The 26173-nt window shown below is 37.6% G+C and overlaps 2 protein-coding genes across 6 annotated transcripts; both read right to left on the bottom strand.

The window, feature by feature from the left end:
- Nucleotides 1-8708: 8708 nt before the first annotated feature.
- Nucleotides 8709-17418, bottom strand: LOC132303291 (protein SUPPRESSOR OF npr1-1, CONSTITUTIVE 1-like). Of its 5 annotated transcripts, none has more exons than XM_059800504.1 (3): nucleotides 10955-17418; nucleotides 10545-10864; nucleotides 8709-9432 (listed from the first exon to the last, which is right to left on the bottom strand). In XM_059800504.1, exon 1 carries the CDS (start codon nucleotides 12918-12920, stop codon nucleotides 11394-11396), a length of 1527 nt encoding a protein of 508 aa, XP_059656487.1. In that variant the 5' UTR covers nucleotides 12921-17418; the 3' UTR covers nucleotides 8709-9432; nucleotides 10545-10864; nucleotides 10955-11393. The 5 variants fall into 5 exon arrangements, 4 of the variants coding, with proteins under 4 accessions (XP_059656487.1, XP_059656489.1, XP_059656488.1 ...); XM_059800506.1 differs by having other exon boundaries at nucleotides 10781-10864; XM_059800505.1 differs by lacking the exon at nucleotides 8709-9432 and having other exon boundaries at nucleotides 9922-10864; nucleotides 10955-16786; nucleotides 17189-17418.
- A 1656-nt stretch (nucleotides 17419-19074) lies between these two features.
- LOC132304999 (disease resistance protein L6-like) lies at nucleotides 19075-26115 on the bottom strand. The gene is made up of 8 exons (XM_059802688.1): nucleotides 26104-26115; nucleotides 25568-25915; nucleotides 23603-25474; nucleotides 23420-23515; nucleotides 22895-23239; nucleotides 22305-22833; nucleotides 20786-21310; nucleotides 19075-19307 (listed from the first exon to the last, which is right to left on the bottom strand). Exons 1-8 carry the CDS (start codon nucleotides 26113-26115, stop codon nucleotides 19075-19077), a joined length of 3960 nt encoding a protein of 1319 aa, XP_059658671.1.
- Between the last annotated feature and the right edge of the window lie 58 nt (nucleotides 26116-26173).

Here is a 26173-nt window from a genome sequence, read left to right as displayed (position 1 = left end):
TTCTCACAAAGGTCAGTCACCCAATTGTTTTTGAAATTTGTCCTATTATCAGGGATGATGTATCGAGGGACACCAAATCGATAAATAATGTTAGATTTGATGAAATCAACAACTGTCTCCTTTTCACTTATTTATATGGTGCAGCTTCCGCCCATTTGGAAAAATAATCAGTAGCAACCAAGATATATAAGTGGCCCTTTGAAGACTTTTCTAGAGGACCAACTATATCTAATCTCCATGCATCGAATGGCCATGATGTCACAATAGGGTGCAACGGCTTCGATGGTTGGTGTATGAAGTTAGCATAGAATTGACAGGCTTGACACCTCTTCGCATACTCTAAGTAGTCCTTGACCATTGTGGGCCAATAATAACCCATTTTTTTAATGCGAAAGTGAAGCTTTGGACCAGATTGATGGACTCCACAAATCCCAGAATGTGCCTCTTTCATTGCGTGGGTTGCTTCATCATTTCCAAGGTAGCGAAGGAAAAAATCCTCATATGAACGCCTATACAACGTATCGTTGTAATAGATGAAACGACGTACTCGTTTTCGTATTTCAGTCTTGTGGCGTAGGTCTTTGGGAAGCTTTGCATGTTTTATATATTCAATGATAGGGAGCCTTCAGTCTTCTTCCTCTTGTGTCCAATACTTTTTTTAAATTTATCTTCCAGGACTTGTGGTAAGACCCATCGTTGACATACAGGAACATCAACCAGGTCCTCAACAGTTAAAGCCAATGTTGTAGTTAAATTTGCCAAAGCATAAGATATCCGATTTTCTTTCCTTAGAATGTGTTCTAGCATGACGATATCAAACTGTTCTAACAAATGAGAGGCATAACGATGGTACGGTACTAAATCATCTTTCTTAACCTCATATTTCTTAAGAAATTAGTTGATCACCAATTTAGAGTCTCCATATATTTTGAGATCCGTAATCTTCATCTCATTCGCCATTTGAAGGCCGATGATCAAGGCTTGATATTCAGCTACATTATTTGAGCAGTTTTCAGCGAGTGCAAATGAATACGGAATAACATGTCTTTTTTGAGAGATAAAAACTACACCTGCTCTGGCCCCGTCTGATCGTGCTGCCCCATCAAAAAACATCATCTATGGAGGGAGGATGTCCACAAAAAAGACTTCTTCATTAGGAAAATCTTCAGAAATTTCCCAATTGGCTAGAATATGATGCTTAGCTAAGAAATCTGCTAGGACTTGTCTTTTCACTACTTTTTGTGGCACATAAACAATTTTAAATTCATTAAATAAAATTGACCACCTCGTTAAGCGTTCAGAAAGGACCGATTTAGACATGACATATTTGAGAGGATTAGCTCGTGCAATAAGATGTATCGTATGAGCCAAGAAATAATGCCTCAATTTCTTAGAGGCAAAGACAAGCGCGAGACATGTTTTTTTAACTGGAGGATAATTTTGCTCCGTCAGGGTGAGTCTGCTACTTAAGTAATACATGGCCTTCTCTTTATGTTCTTCATTATTCTGAGCAAGTAAGGCACCCAACGATTCTTCTTGTATAACAATGTAAAGTATGAGTGGTTTTTCAAGTATAGGTGCTCCCAATACCGGAGAATTGAGAAGGTACTTTTTGATGCTATCAAAAGCATTTTGGCAAGATTGGTCCCAGTTAAATGGGGTGTCTTTCTTCATGAGTTAGTTAAAAGGCTGACAACGACCGACTAAATTTGAGATGAACCGACGAATAAACGTAAGTTGACCTTGTAAACTTTGAAGCTCGCATAAAATCTTTAGTGGCGGCATCTTTTGAATGGCCTCAACTTTATAAGGATCAATCTTAATACCACAATGACGTACAACGTACCCAAGGAATTTCCTTGAAGTGACACCAAATGCACATTTAAGAGGATTCATCTTGAGTTGAAATTTTCTGAGGCGATTAAAAACTATATGTAGATCCTGTAAGTGATTTCTTCGCTCTTTTGTCTTAACCACCAAGTCATCAATATAGCATTCAACAATCTTATGGAGTATATTATCAAAGATCCTTTACATGGTACGCTGGTATGTTGCTTCCGCATTCTTGAGTTCGAAAGGCATAACTTTGTAGCAATATATGCCTTTTGGAGTGCGAAAGACAGTTAACTCCTCATCATTCGGAGTCATTCTTATCTAATTGTACCCGGAGTAACAATCCATGAAAGAGAGAGTTTCATGCCCCGTGGTTACATCTACAGTGAGCTCGGGGATGGGAGGAGGAAAATCATCTTTTGGGCATGCCTCATTTAAATAACGAAAGTCCACGCAGATTTGAATTTGTCCATTTTTCTTCTCTACTGGAACAATGCTCGAAATCCATGTTGGATATTTGACCTCACGAATAAACCTTACTTCAATCAATTTGTTGAGTTCTTCCTTTATCCTTGTTACTAGCTCTGGACGGAAGAAATGTTGAGACTGCTTAATCGAACGTGTCCCATGTTTGACAGCAAGATTATGCACTGTAATTTTAGGATCAAGACCAGGCATCTCTTTGTATGTCTAAGCAAAGATATCCTTGAACTTAGACAATAATTGAAAGTAATCATTTTCTTTTGAGGGGTTTATGAATGTACTAACGAAAACTAGTTTGAGTTGATCATTAGTCCTTAAGTTGATTTTCTTGAGTTGATTAACGGTAGCCTGCCCCCCGTCTTCTAGTGGTGGTCGAGCTTTCTCAATATCATCTGTTTGTTCAGAGTTAGGTTCCTCTTCAACAGTGATGCGGTACGAAGTAACACAAGATAATTCGCTAGTGTCTTCTATTCTATCTACTTCTTCTGATTGATTAGTGAATGCAATGGTTCGCCTTCGAGCTTTTAGTGTAACATCATTGGTGACATCTATCTCTGTATTACGTTTCATTCGCGAGGGCACTAGGCTCCGAACTTCACTATTGTTCACCACGTCGTTATTAGCTTCTTTTGACTTTCCACTCTTGTTGCTTCTTAGCGGTACATCATTAATAGTACCAATTCGAGAAAATATGGACTTTCGAGATTGAGGTTGTGGAGATTTTCTTCCTTAATCATGAAAAATCATTCTGTTAAAAACAGAGGTACGAGGCAAACTGCTGACATGAGAACTTGAGACATTTGACCTTTGGCTTGACAACCTGTTGAATATAGATGTTCGATCACATGGAGCTCCTATACGATCAAAGACCGATTTTTGAAGCATAGTCTGTTGGTCTTGTTCATCCTTATCCTCTTCAAACCCAATATATAAAGTGTTTGACTTTTATCATTTTTTGTGATTTAAATTCAAAGTGGCTCAGAAGTTACGAAACCGAGACTGGACTTGGGTGGAATAATCTTATGCCCTTATTCTTTCAACTTCTTCTGTGTCTCATTGATGCCATACACTTTCTCACCGATGACCTCAGAATTAAGTTTTCCAAGGCTTGTAGGATTTATAAAATCATACCTTCACTTAGCTAAGAGTTGGTATGCTTTAGGATCGAATCCTTCATCAGTCCTTTGTTTTAGAAGTGATCCATGTTCGACCAGAGATTGAGAAGGCGGCACAAACCCTTTTAACGGAGGCTTGGAAGGCAAAGACTTTTGAATCTTAGTGAGAGGAAGAGTTAACTCTCCTTGCAGCTTTTGTATATCTTCTTTTTCCTTGGTTTGCGACATTTTTACTTTAAATTCCTTGGTTTTATGTATCTCGATGATAGGTAATTGCCCTTCTTGTCATTGAGATTTTGGAACATACTTTAAAATAGGTTTCGTCTGATGTGCTTTTATAGAGACCGCTCGCGTTTTAGCTACCTTTATAACGTCCGTCACTGAAACATTTAACGAGTCACCCAATACTTTTTTTTTTGTTTTTGTAGATTGAACCACTTGTGTAGATGGATGGCTTGGGATGGGCACTTCCGAAGGTGTATCAGGATCAATATAGAACTTGGCATTGGCAAAATAAGATTTTGCCAATGTAAATGGTTTATGGTCCGCCACAACCATTTGTACACATTCTTGTAGAATTTGAAACACTGATGAAGAGTCAATGGAATGACGCCATTACTATGTATTCAAGATCTTCCCAACAACAAATTATAGAACGTTTTTGCATCAATAACGTGGAATAAGGTTTTAACTTAGAGCCCGTTAATAGTTAGCTTCGCCCGAATCATGCCAATAGCTCTCTGTCTTCCTTAGTTAAAACCTTGAATAATAAGACAGCTACAAGATAACTCATCGACTGTGATGCCGAGATTTTTCATCATAAATTTTGGCATGAGATTCATTGTTGATCCACCATCAATAAGAATTAGAGTAACTTTTTGTTCTCTTATGTAACTGGAAACAAAGAGAGGACAATTATGTGGCTTTGAACCCAACTGAAGATCCTCGTCTGTGAAAGCAATTGGTGCACAACATGAATTAAGTGTACCTCTGACTACTTCTTCATCATCGAACTTTTCAATGATGGCTGTCTCTTTTACATGGTCCTCCACAGGTTGGGCTTCATCTTGATCCTCGCTATTCTCATCATCAGGGCTCATTTTTCCAGTTGAAACTATGTAAGCTGTCACAACTTCGTCATCTAGATATTTTTCAGGAAAAAACTCTTGCAAAGTAATAGGCTTCTGGATCCCTTTGCTCATAATGTTGAAACACCAAGTACACTTCCTTGGCCAAGATAGATGGGGATTAGTTCGAATGAGCTAAACTAGATGGTTCTGAAATATACCTTAGAATTTAAAAGTTGAGAAAGCACACTCCCCACGACAGAGGTTGTCAAAGTAACAGTAGTATGATTTGAAGTTACAACTTCGTCTGTGTCAAATAAGATTTTTTCTTGTTTTGCCAGATTCATCACCACCTCCTTGAAGATAAAACACTTCTTAGTTGGATTACTAACAATATGATGATATTTGCAGTATTTTAGGTCGTTAACACGTCCTATCTCTTGAGGGCATTTGCATTCAGGGAGTTCTATAATTTTACTTTCGAGTAAGCATTGCAATGTGCCAGGAATATCGGAATCAGGGAATGGGTATTCCTTCTTCTCTAATTCCTTTAGCGTAGGACATTGTCTTTCCCCCTCTTGAAATTGGCGAGACTTTTTATCATCCTTCTTGTTATCTTTAACAGATATCTTGACTGGGGTAGTTGAGATAGTTATGGATTCTTTAGCAGCGTTCTTCGATGACTTGTCGCCCTTCTTCTAGTCTTTCTTGTCCTTGCGTGGTTCTATAGCCACAGGACCTTTATCGTCATGGGATTTTATACTGATCTCCATGTCATGGGCATGCACAGCCAATTCTTCGAATGTGCGAGGTTTTATGCCTTGGAGAATGAAAAGAAGGCCCCAATGCATTCCCTACATACACATCTCCACAGCAGAGATTTCTGACAATCGGTCCTTGCAGTCAAGACTAAGTGCTCGCCACCGATTAATATAGTAGATTACAGGCTCATCATTCCATTGCTTCGTGTTAATCAATTTTATCATACTAACAATACGACGAGTGCTTTAGAACCTGTTCAAGAATTCTCGTTCCATTTGGTCCCAACTATCAATTGATTTTGACTTCAGGTCGGTGTACCACTCGAACGCGTTTCCTTTAAAGGAGCAGACAAACTATTTAACTAGTAAGTCCCCATCAGTTCTGGCATTGTTGCATGTCTCGACCAAATGGGCAATATGTTGCTTGGGGTTGCCTTTTTTGTCAAATTGATGAATCTTCGGAGGTTGGTATCCTACATGCATCCTCATACTGTCGATTCTCTTTGTATAGGGCTTTAAGTACATGAGAGTGCTCTGTAAGACACCTCCATATTGGGCTCAGATTATATTCATTATCATATCTTGCAATTGTTCGACAGATAATGAAGAGACTAAAGAAGCATGATTGGTTTGACCAGCCACTTATTCTGTCATAGGCGTCTATTTGGGGTCTTCCATGGGAGTACCTTGTGCCGTAGAATTAGGATTCCCAGATGGCACTGTTGTGGAAGATGTAGGATTCCCAGAGGATAGTGGTGTGGAAGTTGCAGGATTCCTAGATGGCACTGCTGTGGAAGATGTAGGATTCCCAGACGGCACTGCTGTGGAAGCTATAGGATTCCCAGACGGTATTGCAGTGGAAAATGTAGGATTCCCAAACGGCACTACCGTGGAACCTGTAGTATTCCTAAATGGTACTGGTGATTCACCGAAGGTCTGAACTTCCAATTTGTTCATCAGTGTAGCAATTTGCAAGTCCTTCTCTTCAATAGTCTTTGTGAGGTTGTCAATTACTTTCGCCATTCTTACTAGTTGTTCCTCCACCGTGGCAGCTCCAGTCATCATAGCAGCGGCCATATCTGAGTATGATAGGCCTTGAGAGTTAACGTTCCTTGAAGTAATTGATTGCTCCGAAGTCTGATGTGGTGACTCCTGGGGTGAACCAACACTAGAGTTTGCATCAGAGATGGAATGAGGTGAATATGGTGGCGGAACCTCCTCTAAAACAACGTCAGGATTCTTGACATGTTGAGTTTTTACGTTCGTCGGCTTTGCAGAATTGGTTTTTACCATATCTTGCTGATGTTTGGATAACGCGATTGCCTGGGACTTTATACGTGTCACAGGGGGTGCCATTACCTGATGCATTTTTGGCCTTCGTGCCACTTTTCATGGTGGTTTTGGCGTTGACCTTTGCAATAGCGATGTTCTTTTGGGCTTTTTTGTCTGTCTGAGTCTTAGGGGGAGCCATATAATCTGACAGAGAAGAAACTTGACGGTAGTAGAATGAGATGAGAGGCAAAGGATGTCCCACCGGGCGTGCCTGAAATTTGTACATACAAATTTTGTAGTCTGCAAATAAAAAACAAAATAGGGAGCAAAAATAATAGAATTTTATTAATTTGGGAAAATTGGAATACAATCCTCTGTAATATTCTTTACAAAGAATAAGGTCCTCTGATTCGATCTCCTTTGTTGGTATTCAAGGGCTACACGAGTTTGATCTTGAATCACCGTGGAATTTGGATGAAGAACAACACGATTTGATGTGCTTATTGTTGATCACTGTGGAATTTGATGAAGAATGTCACGATTTGATATACTTGGTGTTTTTTGTCTTTAGGTTTGGATGTTGGGGATGAGTATTGGAATTCTAGAATTCTGAATTTGTGTACTCCTTTCTTCTTCCTCCAGACCTCTATTTATAGGCTTATTGAATGAATAGGACGATAACATGTGTCCTCTCCTGATAATGATAAAATCATAACTAGGTTGGGCCGGTTATATTATGATAATTATCCTTACAAATAATTATTCCAAATATATTTTATTAGGAATAATTATCTTTTCATTTAATCATCTGGGCTGAGCTTAATTAAATAATTTAAGTGGACCAAACTTGGGCCAATTAAATAACTTAATTAAACATTAAACTCATATTTGATGGGTCAGTTTGTCAAAACCAAAGTCCATTAAAATTTTAGTGTCTACAAGATGCTTCGCAATCTGACCCAAAAGGTTAAGTTATTAGGTGGGGCTAACACCTAACCCGTTTATACCCATTACATTTCCCATTTGGATCCGATGTGGGACAATCCTTTAACATTCTCCCCTATCCGAACTTGCAACAACGGCTTGAGCCACCTTGCTTACCCGGGTGGGGCCCAGATGCGTTCCGGTCGGGCGCTTGGCGTTACATCGGATAAGGGACTCAACCTGACTCTAATATCAACTGTAATGGGTGGGCTCATACCTGCTAACCCAAAAGCTTAAACTATTGGATACTACTGCTGTACACACAAATTTTGTAATCTGCAAATAAAATAAAGAACAAAATAAGGAGCAAAATAGAATTTTATTGATTTATGATAAATAAAAAGAATACAATCCTGTGTAATATTCTTTATAAAGAATAAAGTTCTCTTATTCAATTTTTTTTTTTGTTGGTATTTTCAAATTTGTGATTTGAGAGGCTCGGCATTGATGAGTTCCTGTTAAGTTTCAGTGGTTAGAAATGATAAAAAAAACAGATGAGAAGCTAATTTCTGGTTATTGAATAAATGAATCTTTCAATTTCTTAATTTGCACACCAACACCAAAAGGCACAAGCAAAGGATCCGATTCCTGCAACCCAACTCCGTTTTTTATTTGAGCAATTCATTACCGTACATTCGGAACAGTAAAATTTGTTGAGTCGTAAAAAGTGGTCAAAAATAAAAGAAGATGCCAGTCAAATCAGAAAATGCTTTGTCAAAAGAATTTATCAGTTGGTTTGGGGTCGACTCGCCACCACTGAGATTAATGCTTCCAACCGTTGTGACCTCCGAACCTCTAACCCCCATCCACGGACTTCACTCACCATCACCAATTTTACGCTTTAATGAATTCGCCCAAGATGGGCCAATTCAACCCTACAAACTTTCTACTTTTCGCCGCTTTTATTTTATTTATTTCGACTTTATATTAACAGAACATTTTACTTATATATATATATATATATAAGTTATTGATTAACCTTGGAGAGACCGCTAGGCAGACAAATAATACTAGAAGTAATAAAAATCTCAGCGGTGGCGAGTCGACCCCAAACCAAAATTCTCAGGTACAAAAGTTTTGAGAAATTACAGCTCTATTGAAGGAGAGAATGGAGGAAGAAACATCTGAAGATCATCATCATGATTGAAAATTTCCACCTTATCTGAAGGTGTAATAATCATAATCATCTCAAATAACACAAGCAGCACAAAACTTAGAGAGGATACATCCAACAACAAAAATGGGATATAGCAACAACTATATCTGTTGCAAAAAGTAATAAAAACTGACATACGCAACTAAAAATGTCTGCCATCAAACATACTGTTTATTACAACAATCGTTACTACTGCCTAAAGTTCAACATATGGCAGCACTCACGTTTGCTACCTAAGTCCGGCAATATGCCTACACTCGTACCACTGCCAATTCCTCAACTTTATCACTCTATAACTCTCCTTCTCACCTCAAACACAACTTTTGTATTTATTTAGCATCTCCACATGGGGTAAATATATCGAAAGATCAAATAAGCTTTTGATATATGAAAGAAATTTCAGAAGAGAGAGATCTAATAATTTATATGGCATATGAATGAGGTCGTTGAACATACAAACTCTTCTTCCAAACTGCTACAATGAACTCTTCACTCCCAAAACGCTTGATTAGGTGTTGGGATTTTTTATTAGCTTCCTTGAAATCATGATAAGAATGAGCCTTGTCATGGCACTAGCAGGTGGCATCTGCTGCTTCTTTTCTGCATCTCCTTCCATGTCAACCTTCTTCAGGCTTGTAAAGGGAGAACCACTTGCTGCAAATTTCGAACCAAGCTCTACTTCAAACTCCCTTTCTCCACTGATTTACCCACCAGGCTTGTAAAGGGTAGGCCATTAACTTTTTGTGGACTCTGCTCTCAAGCTACAAAAGTGACGGTCAATACAAGATCGATGAGGATTGACTTATGGTCTTTAAAGTTTAACTAACAATAAGGAGGCTTTCAACAATGGAGTATAGAGCAGCATTTGAGCTCTTGTTAGTTGCAAAATAATAGGTGCTTAAGCGTTTCAGCACTAGCAACATATATGCAACCCATACAAAATTTTTAACTTGGCAAGCCAATAAAAGAACAACCATCTCATCAAATATGAGTTTTTGTTTTGAGATCATTATATTCATTTTTAACATCAAAATACAAAATCTAGTTCAAACAATATGATTTATTTAAGCTGTACCTAGAATCTCCTAGTATATATGAAGACGTTTAACCTTACTACAGTGTGTATTTCGCATAGAAGCAGAAATTGAAAACTTGTTGGGTATGTCTAAAATTGAGTAGAATATATAACCATTAGAATATAAAATATTCCAGCATATTAAATATCAAAGTTTCAGCAATTAGCAGTTGGCAAAGAATTTTTTTTTTTTTTTTTTGGGCTTTAATATGAGCGTTAGGAACTGTCTCATCACTCTCTGCCCATTTCCTGCACCAAAAATCAGACAAAGCTTACGGAAATATTTTGAAATTGTTATTTCCACATTGTTTTAAAAAATAAGTTGAAGCTTCAAAATTCGTGCTACCGGAATCTCATGGAAATATGTTGAGAATATATTTAAAAATACATAAGCAGCCATTTACAAAGTCCACCACATGAAATCATCTAGGATTTAGGCAGTAAGAATACTAGTAACCATTTACACTGATTTGATTCAGAACTACACAAAATCTATGAAAACAATCATGCATGTTTAGGAACTTCAACTTTTCTCTACCTCATGGTACCTGATTTCAATACTAAATTGCCATTGACATGAAAAATCGACCCCTATGCAAAAGAATCATGCATTTCTTACGGACTATTCATTCTTGATCCAAACAATTTTAAGAAAGGAAACAAATCTTATGGAAATATTTTGATTCTCTAAAGCTTTGAAGCTTTTTCTGCAACACATGACCTCAAACCACAACCAAGAAACCAACTTAAATCTCAAAATAATCAATTCACCGTTCCAGTGCAAAGGTATTAGATTACCTCGAGCAAAGATTGTCTTTTTTTTTGATTGATTGAATACATGAAATTGAGCCCTAACAGATAAATGGCGTCTCAAAGTTCAAGAGATTATGAAATCAATCTTTCATTCTTTCGACACGAATTTGTGAAATCGGAGCTACAGTGGCAAAATTGAGTCCTAACATCCACAGGAATTATGAAACAATGTTTTCATTCACTTCAAACTGAGCTTTCATCTCGAAATCATCTCATGGTACCTTGATTTCAACTGCCTAAATACTATTGTAAAGTATAGTTCTGCAGTGACAATTGATAACTGAAATGGATGTTTCATCAATAACCTGAAAAAAGAGTAGAGATACAAATCACAATTAACAATCAATTAAGGAAAGAATCCATCATTCATAGATCAGCAGAAAATAGATAATTACCATGCCATCAGGTTGCATGTTAAACACTAAAATCTGACATCCTACAATTTTGCTCTCAACGCCAAACTTCTCTAATGATAGAAATGTCTGGTAAATTTTGTAGTGACATGCATCCAGAAATGTCCAAGAATTGCAGTTCTCCAAGTCCGCAAATCTCGCTAAGTTTCACACAGTTATGAAGTCGCAATTCTTTTAAAGTTGTTACTCTCAACAGATTAGGTATCCTTTCCAAGACTCTACACGATGACAAGTCCAGCATCTTCAAGGTTTTCAAATCCTCAACACCCTCAATCTCATGTAGCTTCTGGCAGTTGGCAAGCTTCAAGTCTTCCAGCATTTCCAAGTTTGGTAGATCAGGCAATCTTTCCAAGGATGTGCACGACAAGTCCAGCATCTTCAAGGATTTCAAAGCCTTAAGACCCTCAATCTCATGTAGCTTCTAACACTCGGCGAGCTTTAATTGTGCAAGCATTTCCAAGTTTGATAGGTCAGGCAGTCTTTCCAAGGATATGCACGATGAAAAGTTGAGTGTCTTCAAGGATTTCAAACCCTTAAAACCCTCAATCTCATATAGCTTCTCGCACTGGTAGAGATCTAATCCTTTTAGCATTTCCGAGTTTGATAGATCAGGTAATCTCTCCAAGGCTGTGCAAAATCGAAAGTCCAGCGTCATCAAGCTTTCAAAACCCTTAAGACCCTCAATCTCACGTAGCTCCTGGCACTGGAAGAGCTTTAACTCTTCCAGCATTTCAAAGGTCGATAGATCAGGTAACCTCTCCAAGGCTGTGCAATATGACAAGTCTAGTGTCTTCAAGTATTTCAAACCCTTAAGACCCTCAATCTCATGTAGCTTCAAGCACTGGAAGAGCTTTAATGCTTTCAGCATTTTTGAGTTCAATAGATTAGGTAACCTCTCCAAGGCTGTGCAATATGACAAGTCCAGCGTCATCAGGGATTTCAAATCCTCAAGACCCTCAATCTCATGTAGCTTTTGGCAGTGGGTGAGCTTTAAGTCTTCCAACATTTCAAAGTTTGATAAATTAGGCAATCTTTCTAAGGATATGCATGATGACAAGTCCAGCATCTTCAAGGATTTCAAATCCTTAAGACCCTCAATCTCATGTAGTTTCTGGCACTCAGCGAGATTTAAGTGTACAAGCATTTCCAAGTTCGAAAGATCAGGCAGTCTTTCCAAGGATATGCACAATGACAAGTTGAGTATCTTCAAGGATTTCAAACCCTTAAGACCCTCAATCTCATGTAGCTTCTTGCACTGGTAGAGGTCTAATCCTTTCAGCATTTGCGAGTTTGATAGATCAAGTAATCTCTCCAAGGCTGTGCAAAATCGCAAGTCCAGCGTCTTCAAGATTTCAAAACCGTTAACACCCTCAATCTTGCGTAGCTCCTGGCACTGCAAGAGCTTTAATTCCTCCAGCATTTCAGAGTTCGATAGATCAGGTAACCTCTCCAAGGCTATGCAATATGACAAGTCTAGAATCTTCAAGGATTTCAATCCCTTAAGACCCTCAATCTCGTGTAGCTTCAGGCACTGGAAGAGCGTTGTGCAATATGACAAGTCCAGCGTCTTTAGGGATTTCAAAGCCACAAGACCCTCAATCTCATATAGATTCTGGCACTGGAAGAGCTTTAATTCTTGCAGCCTTTCTAAGTTCGATAGATCAGGGAACCTCTCCAATGCTATACAATTTCTCAAGTCCAGCATCCTTAAGAATTTCAAACCCTTAAGACCCTCAATCTCATGTAGCTTCAGGCAGTGGAAGAGCTTTAATTCTTCCAGCATTTTTGAGTTCGATAGATCAGGTAACCTCTCCAAGGTCGTGCAATATGACAAGACCAGCGTCCTCAAGGATTTCAAACCCCTAAGACCCTCAATCTCATGTAGCGTCTGGCACTGAAAGAGCTTTAATTTTTCCAGCATTTCCGAGTTCGATAGGTAAGGTAGCATCTCCAAGGCTATGCAATATGACAAGTCCAACGTCTTCAGGGATTTCAAAGCCACAAGACCCTCAATTTCATGTAGCTTCTAGCACTGGAAGAGCTTTAATTCTTCCAGCATTTCTAAGTTCGATAGATCGGGTAACCTCTCCAAGGTAATGCAATATGACGAGTCCAGCATCTTCAAGAATTTCAAACCCTTGAGACCATTAATCTCATGTAGCATTAGGCACTGGAAGAGCTTTAATTCTTTCCACATTTTCGAGTTCGATACATCAAGTAACCTCTCCAAGGCTATGCAATATGATCAGTCGAGAGTCTTCAAGGATTTCAAACACTTAAGACCCTCAATCTCATGTAGATTATGGCACTGTAAGAGATTTAATTCTTCTAGCATTTCCAAGTTCGATAGATCAGGTAACCTCTCCAAGGCTGCGCAATATGACAAGTCCAATGTCTTCAAGGATTTTAAACCCTTAAGACCCTCAATCTCATGTAGCTTCGGGCATTGGGCGATCTTTAATTTTTTCAGCATTTTCGAGTTCGATAGATCAAATGATCTCTCCAAGGCTGTGCAACACGGCAAGTCCAGCATCTCCAGGGATTTCAGACCCTCAAACTCATGTAACTTCAGGCACCGGAAGAGATTTAATTCTTTTAGTATTTCCGAGTTCGATAGATCAGGTAACCTCTCCAAGGCTATGCAATATGATAAGTTGAGTGTCTTCAAGGATTTCAAACCCTTAAGACCCTCAATCTCATGTAGCTTCTGGCATTGGGAGAGATTTAAGTCTTCCAACATTTCTGAGTTCAATAGATCAGGTAATGTAACAACTTTCACCCTGTCCAGACACAATATTGTCCGCTTTTGGCTCACCCGAACCATAGACTTCCCAGGGGGTCATCTATCCTAGTACTGCTCCAGGTTAAGCACGCTTAACTCTGGAGTTCTGGTAGGTTCACAGCCATCACAGCTTTAAACGCGTTGTGTTATAGAAGGGTGTTGAATCTACATATATCACTTACCCCATCCACACCCAGGCGATATAAGATTGTGCACTTGGAGCTCGCCCAGTGTAGTAGCCTGCCAATGCCTCGCACCCGCCCACATTTGGGTCGTCACAATCACCCCCCTTTGGGGCCCAACGTCCCCGTTAGCCACACTTTCGGCTGGGTTAGGCTTTAATACCATTTGTAACAACCCTTACCCTAACCAAACACAATATTGTCCACTTTTGGCTCCCCCGGATCAAAAACTTCCTACCCATCCTGGTACTACTCCAGCTTAAGCACGCTTAACTCCAGAGTTCTGGTAAGTTCACGGCCATCACGGCTTTAAAACGTGTTGTGTCATAGAAGAGTGTTGAATCTACATATAGCACTTGCCTCATCCACACCTAGGCGATGTGGAATTATGCACCTGTAGCTCGCCCAGTGTGGTAGTAGCCTACCAATGTCTCGCACCTGCCCACATTTGGGTCGCCACAGGTAACCTCTCCAAGGTCGTGCAATATGATAGGTCGAGTGTCTTCAAGGATTTCAAACCCTTAAGACCCTCGATCTCATGTAGCTTCTGGCACTGGGAGAGATTTAATTCTTCCAACATTTTTGAGTTTAATAGATCAGGTAACCTCTCCAAGGTCGTGCAATATGATAGGTCGAGCGTCTTCAAGGATTTCAAACCCTTAAGACACTCAATCTAATGTAGCTTCTCACACTGGGAGAGCTTTAATTCTTCCAGTATTTTTGAGTTCGATAGATCAGGTAACCTCGCCAAAGCTGTGCAATTTTGCAATTGCAGAGTCTTCAAGGATTTCAAGCCCTTAAGACCCTCGATTTCATGTAGCTTCACGCACTGGAAGAGCTTTAATTCTTTCAGCATTTCTGAGTGCGATAGATCAGGTAACCTCTCCAAATTGAAACAACCAGAGGAATCTAATTCTTCAAGTTTCGGTAACAATCTGATGGCACTAGGTAATTTCACTATCGAATAATAACGAATCTCAAGAATTCTCAAATGTTTTAGGTTACCAATGATATCAGGTAATTCAAAATTTAAAGAGAAGGATTGTTAGGCATCGTCATTGTTCTGTTCTTTTATTTTTATTTTCATTTTTGGTTACCATAAAACATATATGGTTTCTCTTACAGTTCAATATTTTGGATTTAATGCTTAATATGAAGTTTTGGCCATAAAACTACTTTTAGCTCACTTATTTGTACAATTCATTAGTACCCATTAGAGGATTGTCCTCCTATATGAATGGATTTCAAGTTACCTGCATGCTTTGCTATCTTAATAATTAAATAGGAAATTTTGTTCACAATTCTAATAGTTAGAGTTGACTTTTGTGATAACTTTTTGCATTCTTCATGTTAAATTAGTATTCTTTAATTTGGTTCTCACCACATAGTAGTGTGTTATTTTGCATTCCTCCGGTCTAATACTCTGTTCTTTTATTTTAGAATCTCTGTAAACTTAATTTTCTGTTTAGTACTTCGTTTGTGTGATGATTTATATACACACATATTCTTTTTGTTGGTTGAGGTAGTTTTTTATTTGTTATGTTTTAGTGCTATAATAATCTGCGGATTCATGCATTCTTTGCAATCTCCAGTGCGGGGGGGAAAAAAAACCCTAGAAACTCCAGAATGCAGTTGTTCTCAAGTTTGAACCATCCATTTCAACGTCTATCAAAAGCACAGACCTACTAGTTGAACAACACCTACAAGTCTTGTCTTTAGCTCTGCGAAAGACGGTATTTTCAAAACCATTAGAAGATATGTTAGTCTCCATTTCTTGTTAGATCAAAGGTCTCTCTCTCCCCCTTGATGCTTGGTTCATACATTCTCGTGCGTTAAATAATTAGAGGTTTTTACATGCATTTGAACTAATATATATGTGTATTTATGTATATGTAAATTTGCCTCGAGATAAATGAGATGGCAAGCGGGACCATATCACTACTAATTCATGTGTGACTTTAGATCATTCTAATGACAAATTCACGTGAATGGTAAATCCTTACCTTTTTTTTTTTTTTTTACTTTTAATTGTGTAAAATTTCAATAGAATTGATTAAATCTCAAAACTCCAAACAGTAAATTTGGTGAGCCATTGATATTTTCCTAAAAAAGGAAAGAACATGCTCGTCAAATCGGAAAAAGTTCGTCTAAAGTTGGTGCAACATTTCTACACCAGGCGTCAAAAGAATGGGTTCCACTTATCATCATTATTGTTTTGGATGTGCACTCGTTAAGATTCCATACAAACTAACCACCTCAAATATCACAACAATTGTCTTAGCTTGGCCGGTAGAGCACGTGGCTTCACATAAATGAGATGGTAACAAAGCCATAAGTGCTGATGACAAATTCACAAGGATAGTGAAACCTTACCATTTCCCTCCATGTGTTAGGTGGTGAATTATAGGGTGCTTTAAGAATCTAGATACGTTCACACAAACAAAATCAAAAAATTAAAAATAATTGTATTATGAGTTTAAACAATAATTAGTAATCTAATTGAAATTCAATTAAAAAACTTTTGAGTAGAATAATTTTTCTATAAAGAAGTTAATAAAATGTTTTTTTTTTTTTTTTTTTTTTAAATTCAAATTTTGTATCTAATTTTGAAGAGTATAATATGAAAGTTTTGAGTCACTACTGAGTTTGCTTATTCTAATGGATAGCTCTCACTTGAAATTATACGTGGTGTCGTCTTTGTGAAGTTGAAAGCTAATTATGGGTGGGGCATTGAAGAAATGAATTCTTCAATTTCTTAATTTCCACGCCAACACCAGAGGGCACATGATGATGCTTTGATTTTTAGGTTTTGGCAAAGGGGCGTCTTCAATTATGCAAACTATCATAATCCTGTTGAAACTGAGCAATTTATCACCGTACATTCGGAACAGTAAAATTTGGTGAGTCAGTCATAAAAAGTGGTGAAAAAGAAAAGAAGATGCTTATCAAATGGGAAATGCGGAAAAAGCTTTGTCTGAAGTGTAAAATTGCCCATCATTCGTGTATACCACTAGCCGTAGAACGAATGGGTTCCACTTATTTATCATTATTGTTTTAAATACGGACGCAAACCTTGTCTATAGTCTAAAATTGGCTATCATTTGTTGCAACATTCTACCCTAGGGCGTCAAAACAATGGATTCCACATATATCAAATACAAAATATGTACGTATCTACATGAGCTATATATACATATGACTATATGAGGTATATAGAGAAAGGGAGAAATGAGGGTAAAAGAAAGAATTTACCAGTTGGTTTAGGCTTGAAGCAGTGAGAAACAGAGAAGGAAGCTGATGAATCTGATCCATCAGATCCACCATCGACTCGCTACGGCTGAGATTGATGCTTCCCACGGATCGCCAAACCTCTATCCCCCCATTCATGGACTCTACTCATCACGATCACCAATTTTACGCTCCAATTGAGTAAGCCCTAATGATTGTGTGTTACTGTTAGGACTTGGGGACATGGGGTTGCCCGCTTTTTATTTTATTTATGAATTAAAATTATAAAATTCCACTACTTTGACCGATAATAAAATTTAAAAAAAATAAATAAATAAACATTTCAAAACTTTTAAAACAAATGAAATCCTTAAATACCAGTAATTGAAACAAAATATAAGTGCTAATAAATCAGTCAAAATGCTTATTAAACTATCAAATTGGTATATCCTTATCAAGTGTAACGATTGTAACGAACAAGTTTGGAACGAATTGCCTTCTTCATACTCAACTCATTCTTATGCCGTAATGCTAATTTGGAAAAAATTATATATAAAATAAGTAATTCAATATTTTTTAGGGTTAATTTAATAGAAAAACACCTTAGCAAGGTTAATTTAATTATTAAGCCTATGTTTGGTTCCCCTTTTCTTGTTGACATTTCGTAACAAAACAAGTATTTTGTTATAGAGTGATTTAAATAGTTATCGGAAGTATATTTGGTAACGTTCATTATTGCAAGATATTTTGAAACAAAAATATGAAAATATGTTTGGAAAAAAAATATTACAAGTTTGAAAAATATAATGATTAGTTTAAAAATGATATTTGATTATGTTTTTTTTTTTTTTTGACAAATTTTTTTTACTGTTCATCGCTACAAGGGTAACGGCAGCAAAAAATAACTTTATTGTTGGGTAGGGGGAGGAGTTTAAATATCAATATTACTATTTATCAATCAATAAATAAATTAATAAAAATAACCCTCATATTCAATTTCTATTGAATTGTGTTGTCTTAGTCTCAGTGGCATCCTCCAAAGAAGAATTTGATCCATTTAATCTATTCTAAGCATAATCCAGAATTTAAAGAGAAATTAATAGGGAAATAGAACTTTGAAACCATCAATGCATAAACTTGCTTTTTGCAGGTTCTTAGATGCTTAATGTTCTTATATATATTACAGTTCTGAACCTACTAAAAATAAATTACTTTTTAGTAGAAGGGCTCAAGAACAAATAATCCATATGAAGTTGTAAAAACATGAACGGGTAGTCATTTTGTCATTTCACCTTAGTGTTGCCAGAAAATTGGTAGCAAAAATAAAAAAACATGTTCCTATGAACAGTAACTGTTTTGTATAATCTCAGTCAATATTTATACAACTGTGTAGTGTATTACGAGTAATATTATAAGTCCAAAAAATTATACAAACTCACAAATGTACACTATACAAGGCTGACGAAATTAAGCATAATAGTATACATCAGATCTGCCAACTGAACCAAAGACAATTGAAGAGCAGCAGCATCATCATCCAATAACACCACCAAAGGCAATTAACTAAAGATCACCACAACTCAAAATAATACTCCCTCTGTTCTATGGAGAGTGTCACTTTTAAGAAATCGTAACTCTCACAAATTGAATTGACACGGTTTTCCAATAGCGACATTTTTTTGGGACGGAGATAGTAGTAACTAAAATTGAGTATCATCCAAATGACACCAAAGAATAAATCAAGTGAAGTGCGGACAAGTCAAATGACACCAACACTGTCGACAGGCACATCCAACCCTCAAAGCTTCAACAATCAAGTCCACTAAAGATGGATGGATGGGCAGTAGCAGCAACCAAATCTACGAAACGAAATCAAAATTGAAATGATACAACGTTCTTAATTGTCATTACTATAGAACTTCACATGTTGACACACACGAGAGATTATTAGGTACCTCAATGATATTAGAGACCAAATCAATCCCAAAAGGCATAACACTAGCAGGTGGCATCTGTTGCTTCTTTTTTTCATCTCCTTCCATGTCCACCTTCTTCGGGCTTGTAAAGGGAGAACCACTTGCCCGAAATTTCGAACCATCCTCTATCTCCATGCATTCCTGTATATCAACTATCCTCTCCATGCCTGTATATCAAGATTAAATACATGCAAATAATAAACAAAAGGTAGGAACTAAAAAATAAAGACTACTATCATTTTCTAATAATCAAGAATTTTTTACTGATCAAGAAATTATGACATCTCATTTCTTCAAACTTGGTTAGGAGTGAAAACTTGGAGAAAGTATTTGTGCAAATTTCCTTTGCTATGTGGTATTGCTTACCATGAATGTGGTAAATTAAATAAAGGAATTCAAGCAATAAGCCCCATTAACTTTTTGTGGACTCTGCTACAAAAGCGACAATTAATACAAGATCGATGAATTAACACAATAAGAAGGTTGAAAAAATATATATATATAAATAAATAAAAAATAAAAAAAGAAGAATGTGGAGGCTTCAACAATGGAGTGTATAGAAGCAATATTTGAGCTGCTGTTAGTGGCAAAAAAGGGAGCTTGAGCTCTAGCAAAATAAATGCAGCTCATACGAAAAAAAAAAAAATTTACTTGACAAGCCAATAAAAGATTAACCATCTCATCAAATATGAGCTTCTTTTCGACTTCATTTATTTTTTTCATTTTTAGTCAGCAAAATTCAAAATGTGGTTCAAACAATATGATTTAATTAAGTTGTAACATGAATCTCCTAGTATTTATGAAGACATTAGACCTTACTATAGAGTGTGTTTTTTCCATAAAAGCAGAAATTGAAGCATTGATCCTTCCCAGTTCTCAAACCACAATTGAGGACTAGTTGGGTATATTAACCATTATTAACATATATCTAAAATTGATAAATATCAAATTTTCGGCACATTAGTAGTTGATAAGTAAAATGAGAAATTTTTTTGACTATAATATGAGCCAAAAATTCTGTATCCAAACAATTTTAAGAAAGAAAACATCTTACGAAAACATTTTGATTCCTTTAAAGCTTTGAAGATTGTTCTTCAATACATGACCTCAAACCCTAACCAATAAACCAACTAAAATATCAAAATAATCAATTCATCGTTGTGTTGCAAAGGTATTAGAATACCTCGAGCGAACATTGTCTCTCTATGTTTAGAGATTGATTGAATGCATGAAATGGAGCCCTAACAGATTAATGGCCTCACGAAGTTGAAGAGATTATGAAATTGATCTTTCATTCATTCTTTTGACATGCATGTGTGAATTTGGAACTTCAATCGCAAGCCCTAAAATCCACACGAATTATAGAACGATGTCTCCATGACTCCATTCATGCTTCAAACTGAGCCATAGTCTCGAAGTCACCTCGAAGTGGAAGAGTTCTTGAGAATGGTTAAATGAGAGAGAGAGAGAGTGTGTGTGTGTGTGTGTGTGTGTGTGACTACGCCCTAATAGAAGAAAACACACAAAAAGAGAACAGAGAAACAACCACAGTTACAATTAATTAAGGGGGGAAAAAACCATCATACGAAGACAAAATAGATTAGCAGAAATAATTACCATGACATCCTGCAATTTTCCTAGTGACTTGCGTGCTCTCCACGCTTAACAAGACAGTGGTTTGGAAGGTCTGGTAATTTTCCTAGTGACTTGCACCCAGAAATGTCGAAGAATCTTAATTGTCGTAGCCGTTCAAGTCCCCAAATCTCACCAAGTTTCGCCCAGTTACGAAACCACAATCCCTTTAAATTTGATAGTTTCGACAGATTAGGTGTCCTCTCCAAGTCCTTGTAGGATGACAAGTCCAAATTTCTTAGGAGTTTCAGTTCTTCAAGTCCCCAAATCTCACCAAGTTTCTCACAGTTACGAAGCCACAATAGCTCTAAATTTGATAGTCTCGACAGCTCAGGTGTCCTCTCCAAGGCCGTGCAGGATGACAAGTCTAACTCTCTTAGGAGTTTCAGTTCTTCAAGTCTCAAGGTCTCAATAAGTTTCTCACACTTACAAAGTTTCAATGCCTTAAATTTGTTAGTCTCGACAGACCAAGTGTCCTCTCCAAGGCCATGCAGGATGACAAGTCTAACAATTCTAGGAGTTTGAGTTCCTGAAGTCCCTAAATCTCAGAAAGTTTCTCACAGTTACTAAGACGTAATGTCCTTAACTTTGTTAGTTTGGACAAATCAGGTATCCTCTCCAAGGCCGTGCAGGATGACAAGTCCAAGTTTCTTAGGAGTTTCAGTTCTTTAAGTCCCCAAATCTCATAAAGTTTCTCACACTTACAAAGTTTCAATGCCTTTAAATTTGTTAGTCTCGACAGACCAGGTATCCTCTCCAAGGCCGTGCAGGATGACAAGTCCAACAATTCTAGGAGTCTCAGTTCCTCAAGTCCCCAAATCTCTGAAAGTTTCTTACAGTTACAAAGACGTATGTCCTTAACTTTGTTAGTTTGGACAAATCAGGTACCCTCTTTAAGGTCGTGCATGATGATAAGTTCAAGTTTCTTAGGAGTTTCAGTTCTTTAAGTCCCCAAATCTCAGAAAGTTTCTCACACTTACAAAGTTTCAATGCCTTTAAATTTGTTAGTCTCGACAGACCAGGTGTCCTCTCCAAGGCTGTGCAGGATGACAAGTCCAACAATTCTAGGAGTTTCAGTTCCTCAAGTCCCCAAATCTCAGAAAGTTTCTCACAGTTACAAAGACATAATGTCCTTAACTTTGTTAGTTTGGACAAATCAGGTCTCCTCTCCAAGGTCGTGCAGGATGACAGGTCCAAGTTTCTTAGGAGTTTCAATTCTTCAAGTCATTAAATCTCAGAAAGTTTTTGACACTTACAAAGTTTCAATGCCTTTAAATTTGTTAGTCTCGACAAACAAGGTGTCCTCTCCAAGGCCGTGCAGAATGACAAGTCAAATAATTCTAGGAGTTTCAGTTCCTCAAGTCCCCAAATCTCAGAAAGTTTCTTACAGTTACAAAGACGTAATGTCCTTAACTTTGTTAGTTTGGACAAATCAGGTATCCTCTCCAAGGCCGTGCAGGATGACAAGTCCAAGTTTCTTAAGAGTTTCAGTTCTTCAAGTCACCAAATCTTAGAAAGTTTCTGACACTTACAAAGTTTCAATGCCTTTAAATTTGTTAGTCTCGACAGACCAGGTGTCCTTTCCAAGGCCGTGCAGGATGAAAAGTCAGACAATTCTAGGAGTTTTAGTTCCTCAAGTCCCCAAATCTCAGAAAGTTTCTCACAATTACAAAGACGTAATGTCCTTAACTTTGTTAGTTTAGACAAATCAGGTATCCTCTCCAAGGCCGTGCATGATGACAAGTCCAAGTTTCTTAGGAGTTTCAGTTCTTCAAGTCCCCAAATCTCAGAAAGTTTTTGACACTTACAAAGTTTCAATGCCTTTAAATTTGTTAGTCTCGACAAACAAGGTGTCCTCTCCAAGGCCGTGCAGAATGACAAGTCAAATAATTCTAGGAGTTTCAGTTCCTCAAGTCCCCAAATCTCAGAAAGTTTCTTACAGTTACAAAGACGTAATGTCCTTAACTTTGTTAGTTTGGACAAATCAGGTATCCTTTCCAAGGCCGTGCAAGATGACAAGTCCAAGTTTCTTAGGAGTTTCAGTTCTTCAAATCCCCAAATCTGGAAAGTTTCTGACACTTGCAAAGTTTCAATACCTTTAAATTTGTTAGTCTCGACAAACCAGGTGTCCTCTCCAAGGCCGTGCAGGATGACAAGTCCAACATTCTAGGAGTTTCAGTTCCTCAAGTCCCCAAATCTCAGAAAGTTTCTCACAGTTACAAAGACGTAATATCCTTAACTTTGTTAGTTTGGACAAATCAAGTATCCTCTCCAAAGCCGTGCAGGATGACAAGTCCAAGTTTCTTAAGAGTTTCAGTTCTTCAAGTCCCCAAATCTCATAAAGTTTCTCACACTTACAAAGTTTCAGTGCCTTTAAATTTGTTAGTCTCGACAGACCAGGTGTCCTCTCCAAGGCCGTGCAGGATGACAAGTCGAACAATTCTAGGAGTTTCAGTTCCTTAAGTCCCTAAATCTCATAAAGTTTCTCATAGTTATAAAGACGTAATGTCCTTAACTTTGTGAGTTTGGACAAATCAGGTATCCTTTCCAAGGCCATGCAGGATGACAAGTCCAAGTTTCTTAAGAGTTTCAGTTCTTCAAGTCCCTAAATCTCAGAAAGTTTCTGACACTTACAAAGTTTCAATGCCTTTAAATTTGTTAGTCTCGATAGACCAGGTGTCCTCTCCAAGGCCGTGCAGGATGATAAGTCGAACAATTCGAGGAGTTTCAGTTCCTCAAGTCCCTAAATCTCAAAAAGTTTCTTATAGTTACAAAGACGTAATGTCCTTAACTTCGTTAGTTTGGACAAATTAGGTATCCTCTCCATGGCCGTGCAGGATGACAAGTCCAAGTTTCTCAGGAGTTTCAGTTCTTCAAGTCCCCAAATCTCAAACTGTTTCTCACAGTTACAAAGACGTAATGTCCATAACTTTGTTGGTTTGGACAAATAAGGTATCTTTTCCAAGGCCGTGCAGGATGGCAAGTCCAGCTCTCTTAGGGGTTTGAGCTCCTCAAATCCACAAATCTCACTAAGTTTCTTACACTCGCAAAGTTGCAATTTCTCTAAATTTGTTAGTCTGAACAGATCAGGTGCCTTCTCCAAGGCTGTGCACCATGACAAATCCAGCTTCTTCAAGGATTTCAAAGCCTCAAGACCCTCAATCTCATGTAGCTTCTTGCACTCATGGAGATTTAATTGTTCTAGCTTTTCCAATTTGGATAGATCAGGCAATCTTTCCAAGGATGTGCAACCACTCATATTCAAATTTTCCAAGGATTCCAACCTATCAAGGTACATAATTTCATTCAGATTCTTGCAATCTGCAATACTTAATATCCTTACCTTCTTGAAGTTGGAAAGATCGAGAAATGTTTCTAGTGATTCACGCCCATCTAAATATAACTCTATTAGGAGTTCTAATCTTCCAAGGCCAGGAATCTCCCTTAATTCTAAACAGTGCAAAACACATAGACTTGATAAGTTTTTCAAATTTGACATATCTGGCAACCTCTTCATTGACTTACAATCGCTAACACATAGTGAGTTTAGACTTGAGGGAAGAGCTAGATGGCATTGAAGTTGTTTACAATTATCTACAATAAGAGACAAAAGACTTGAGGGAAGAGTTGGAAGGCATTGAAGTTGTCCACAAAATTGTACACTGAGAGACGCAAGACTTGAGGGAAGAGTTGGAAGGCATTGAAGTTGTTCACAAAATTCTACACTGAGTGACGTAAGACTTGAGGGAAAAGCTGGAAGGCATTGAAGTTGTTCACAATTATATACATTGAGAAATGTAAGCCGAGAAAGGGCACCAATACCTTCAGGAATTTTCAACAGCTTATAGCATTCAATAATTTCCAACTCCTTTAGGTTCACCAGGCTACGAAGGTTTAGAAATGTCTCCATTGACCTGCAAGTGACTTTTAGACTCAGTAGACTAGAGGGAAGGTCTGGGACAAACTCAAGCTTGTTGCAACGCCCTAAATCAAGGGTTTGGAGGTATGAAAGCCCACAAATGCTTGTTGGTAGGCTACAGATATCTGTCCAAGATAAACTTAAGAATCGCAGAGATGATAGTCCCCCAAAATTACTGGGAATTTCGCCTCTCAAGCTGAAACAAGACGAGGCATGTAACTCTTCAAGTTTCAGTAACATTCCAATAGTATCTGGCAACAAGTCCAGCTCAATTAATGATTCTAATTTCCCAATGGAGTCTGGAAGCTCTTTTAATTTGCAGCCCCTTAGTGACAAGCGTCGCAATTTCACTAGCGAACCAATCGAGTCTGGTAGTTTAGTGATACCAGATGAACCACCAAATGTAAGGTCCAACAAAGATGTTAGGTGACCGATTGAGGTTGAAATTTGAGTCAATGAATAACAATGAGTGGCACTAAGAGTTTCAAGCTTCTTCATAACACCTCTACCAATAGGGACTTCTTCCATTGAAGTACCATCGATTAGGAGCTCCGTTAAAGCTTCCACTTTATCAAATTCCAGAGGCAACCTGTTCAGATTAGCACAATTCTTTAAATTTAAGAAAACTATACTCTTGAGATGCCCAATTGATGGGTCAATATCAACCAAACTCTTACAGTCTTCAAGAATCAATCTTTCTAAAGTTGCATATGAAGAGAAGTCAAGAGTCCTAATCATGTTTTTGCAACCTGTGAGATTTAGAACTTTCAACTTTGTTGCTATCTGCAAAATAAGGAAAAAGAGAATTGTTTAGAATCAATTACAGAGAATTATGTGATGAGATACACGAAACAAAAGCAGAGAAATTGATGAAACCTTGATATAATTCCAACCCTCCCAGTCTTTTGTGACCTTACTCTGTGATAAATCAAGAATGACCAGATTCTCTAGATTAAAATTGATTGAGCTAAAATTTTGAGGGCATCCTTTCCAGCAAAGCCATCTCAAATTTAATAGAAGACCCTTAAAATCTCCATCCAGCTTTGCGAAGTCCATCTGAAGGAACCTTAGATTAGATAGGTTTGCAAATTCTTCATTTGTAAGACAGAGAGCTTCATCCCCAGACTCTGATTCAGAGTCTTCAACCTCATACTCTAATTCAAAGTCTTCAACCTGTGACTCTGATTTTAAGTTAAGATAGATAGCTTTAACCTCTGTTGTTCCCTGCCAAAAGAGAACATTTAGATAAGTTGATAATTAGAGGGAATGTTCTGCAAAAGGAGAGAATTTGAGAGGTAATCTATCATAAAGAGATAATTAGGGGGAATGAAATTTAACATTAATAATGAGATGAAACCTATATCAGGATGCTCAATAATTTATGTCCTTGAAAACAATGGTTTGGTTACAACCATAAGTGGCATTTGCAGGCTATAGGTTTTTAATGGCTGACTTGTTGAAAAGGAGTGGCTCAATATAATG

This window comes from Cornus florida, unplaced genomic scaffold, assembly GCF_030987335.1.
Source record: "Cornus florida cultivar Cherokee Brave unplaced genomic scaffold, ASM3098733v1 CherokeeBrave_3.0.0_Hap2_Chr04, whole genome shotgun sequence".
NCBI classification, from domain to species: Eukaryota; Viridiplantae; Streptophyta; class Magnoliopsida; order Cornales; family Cornaceae; genus Cornus; species Cornus florida.
The sequence above is the reverse complement of the archived record's forward strand: the minus strand, read 5'-3'. Positions and strand labels throughout refer to the sequence as shown.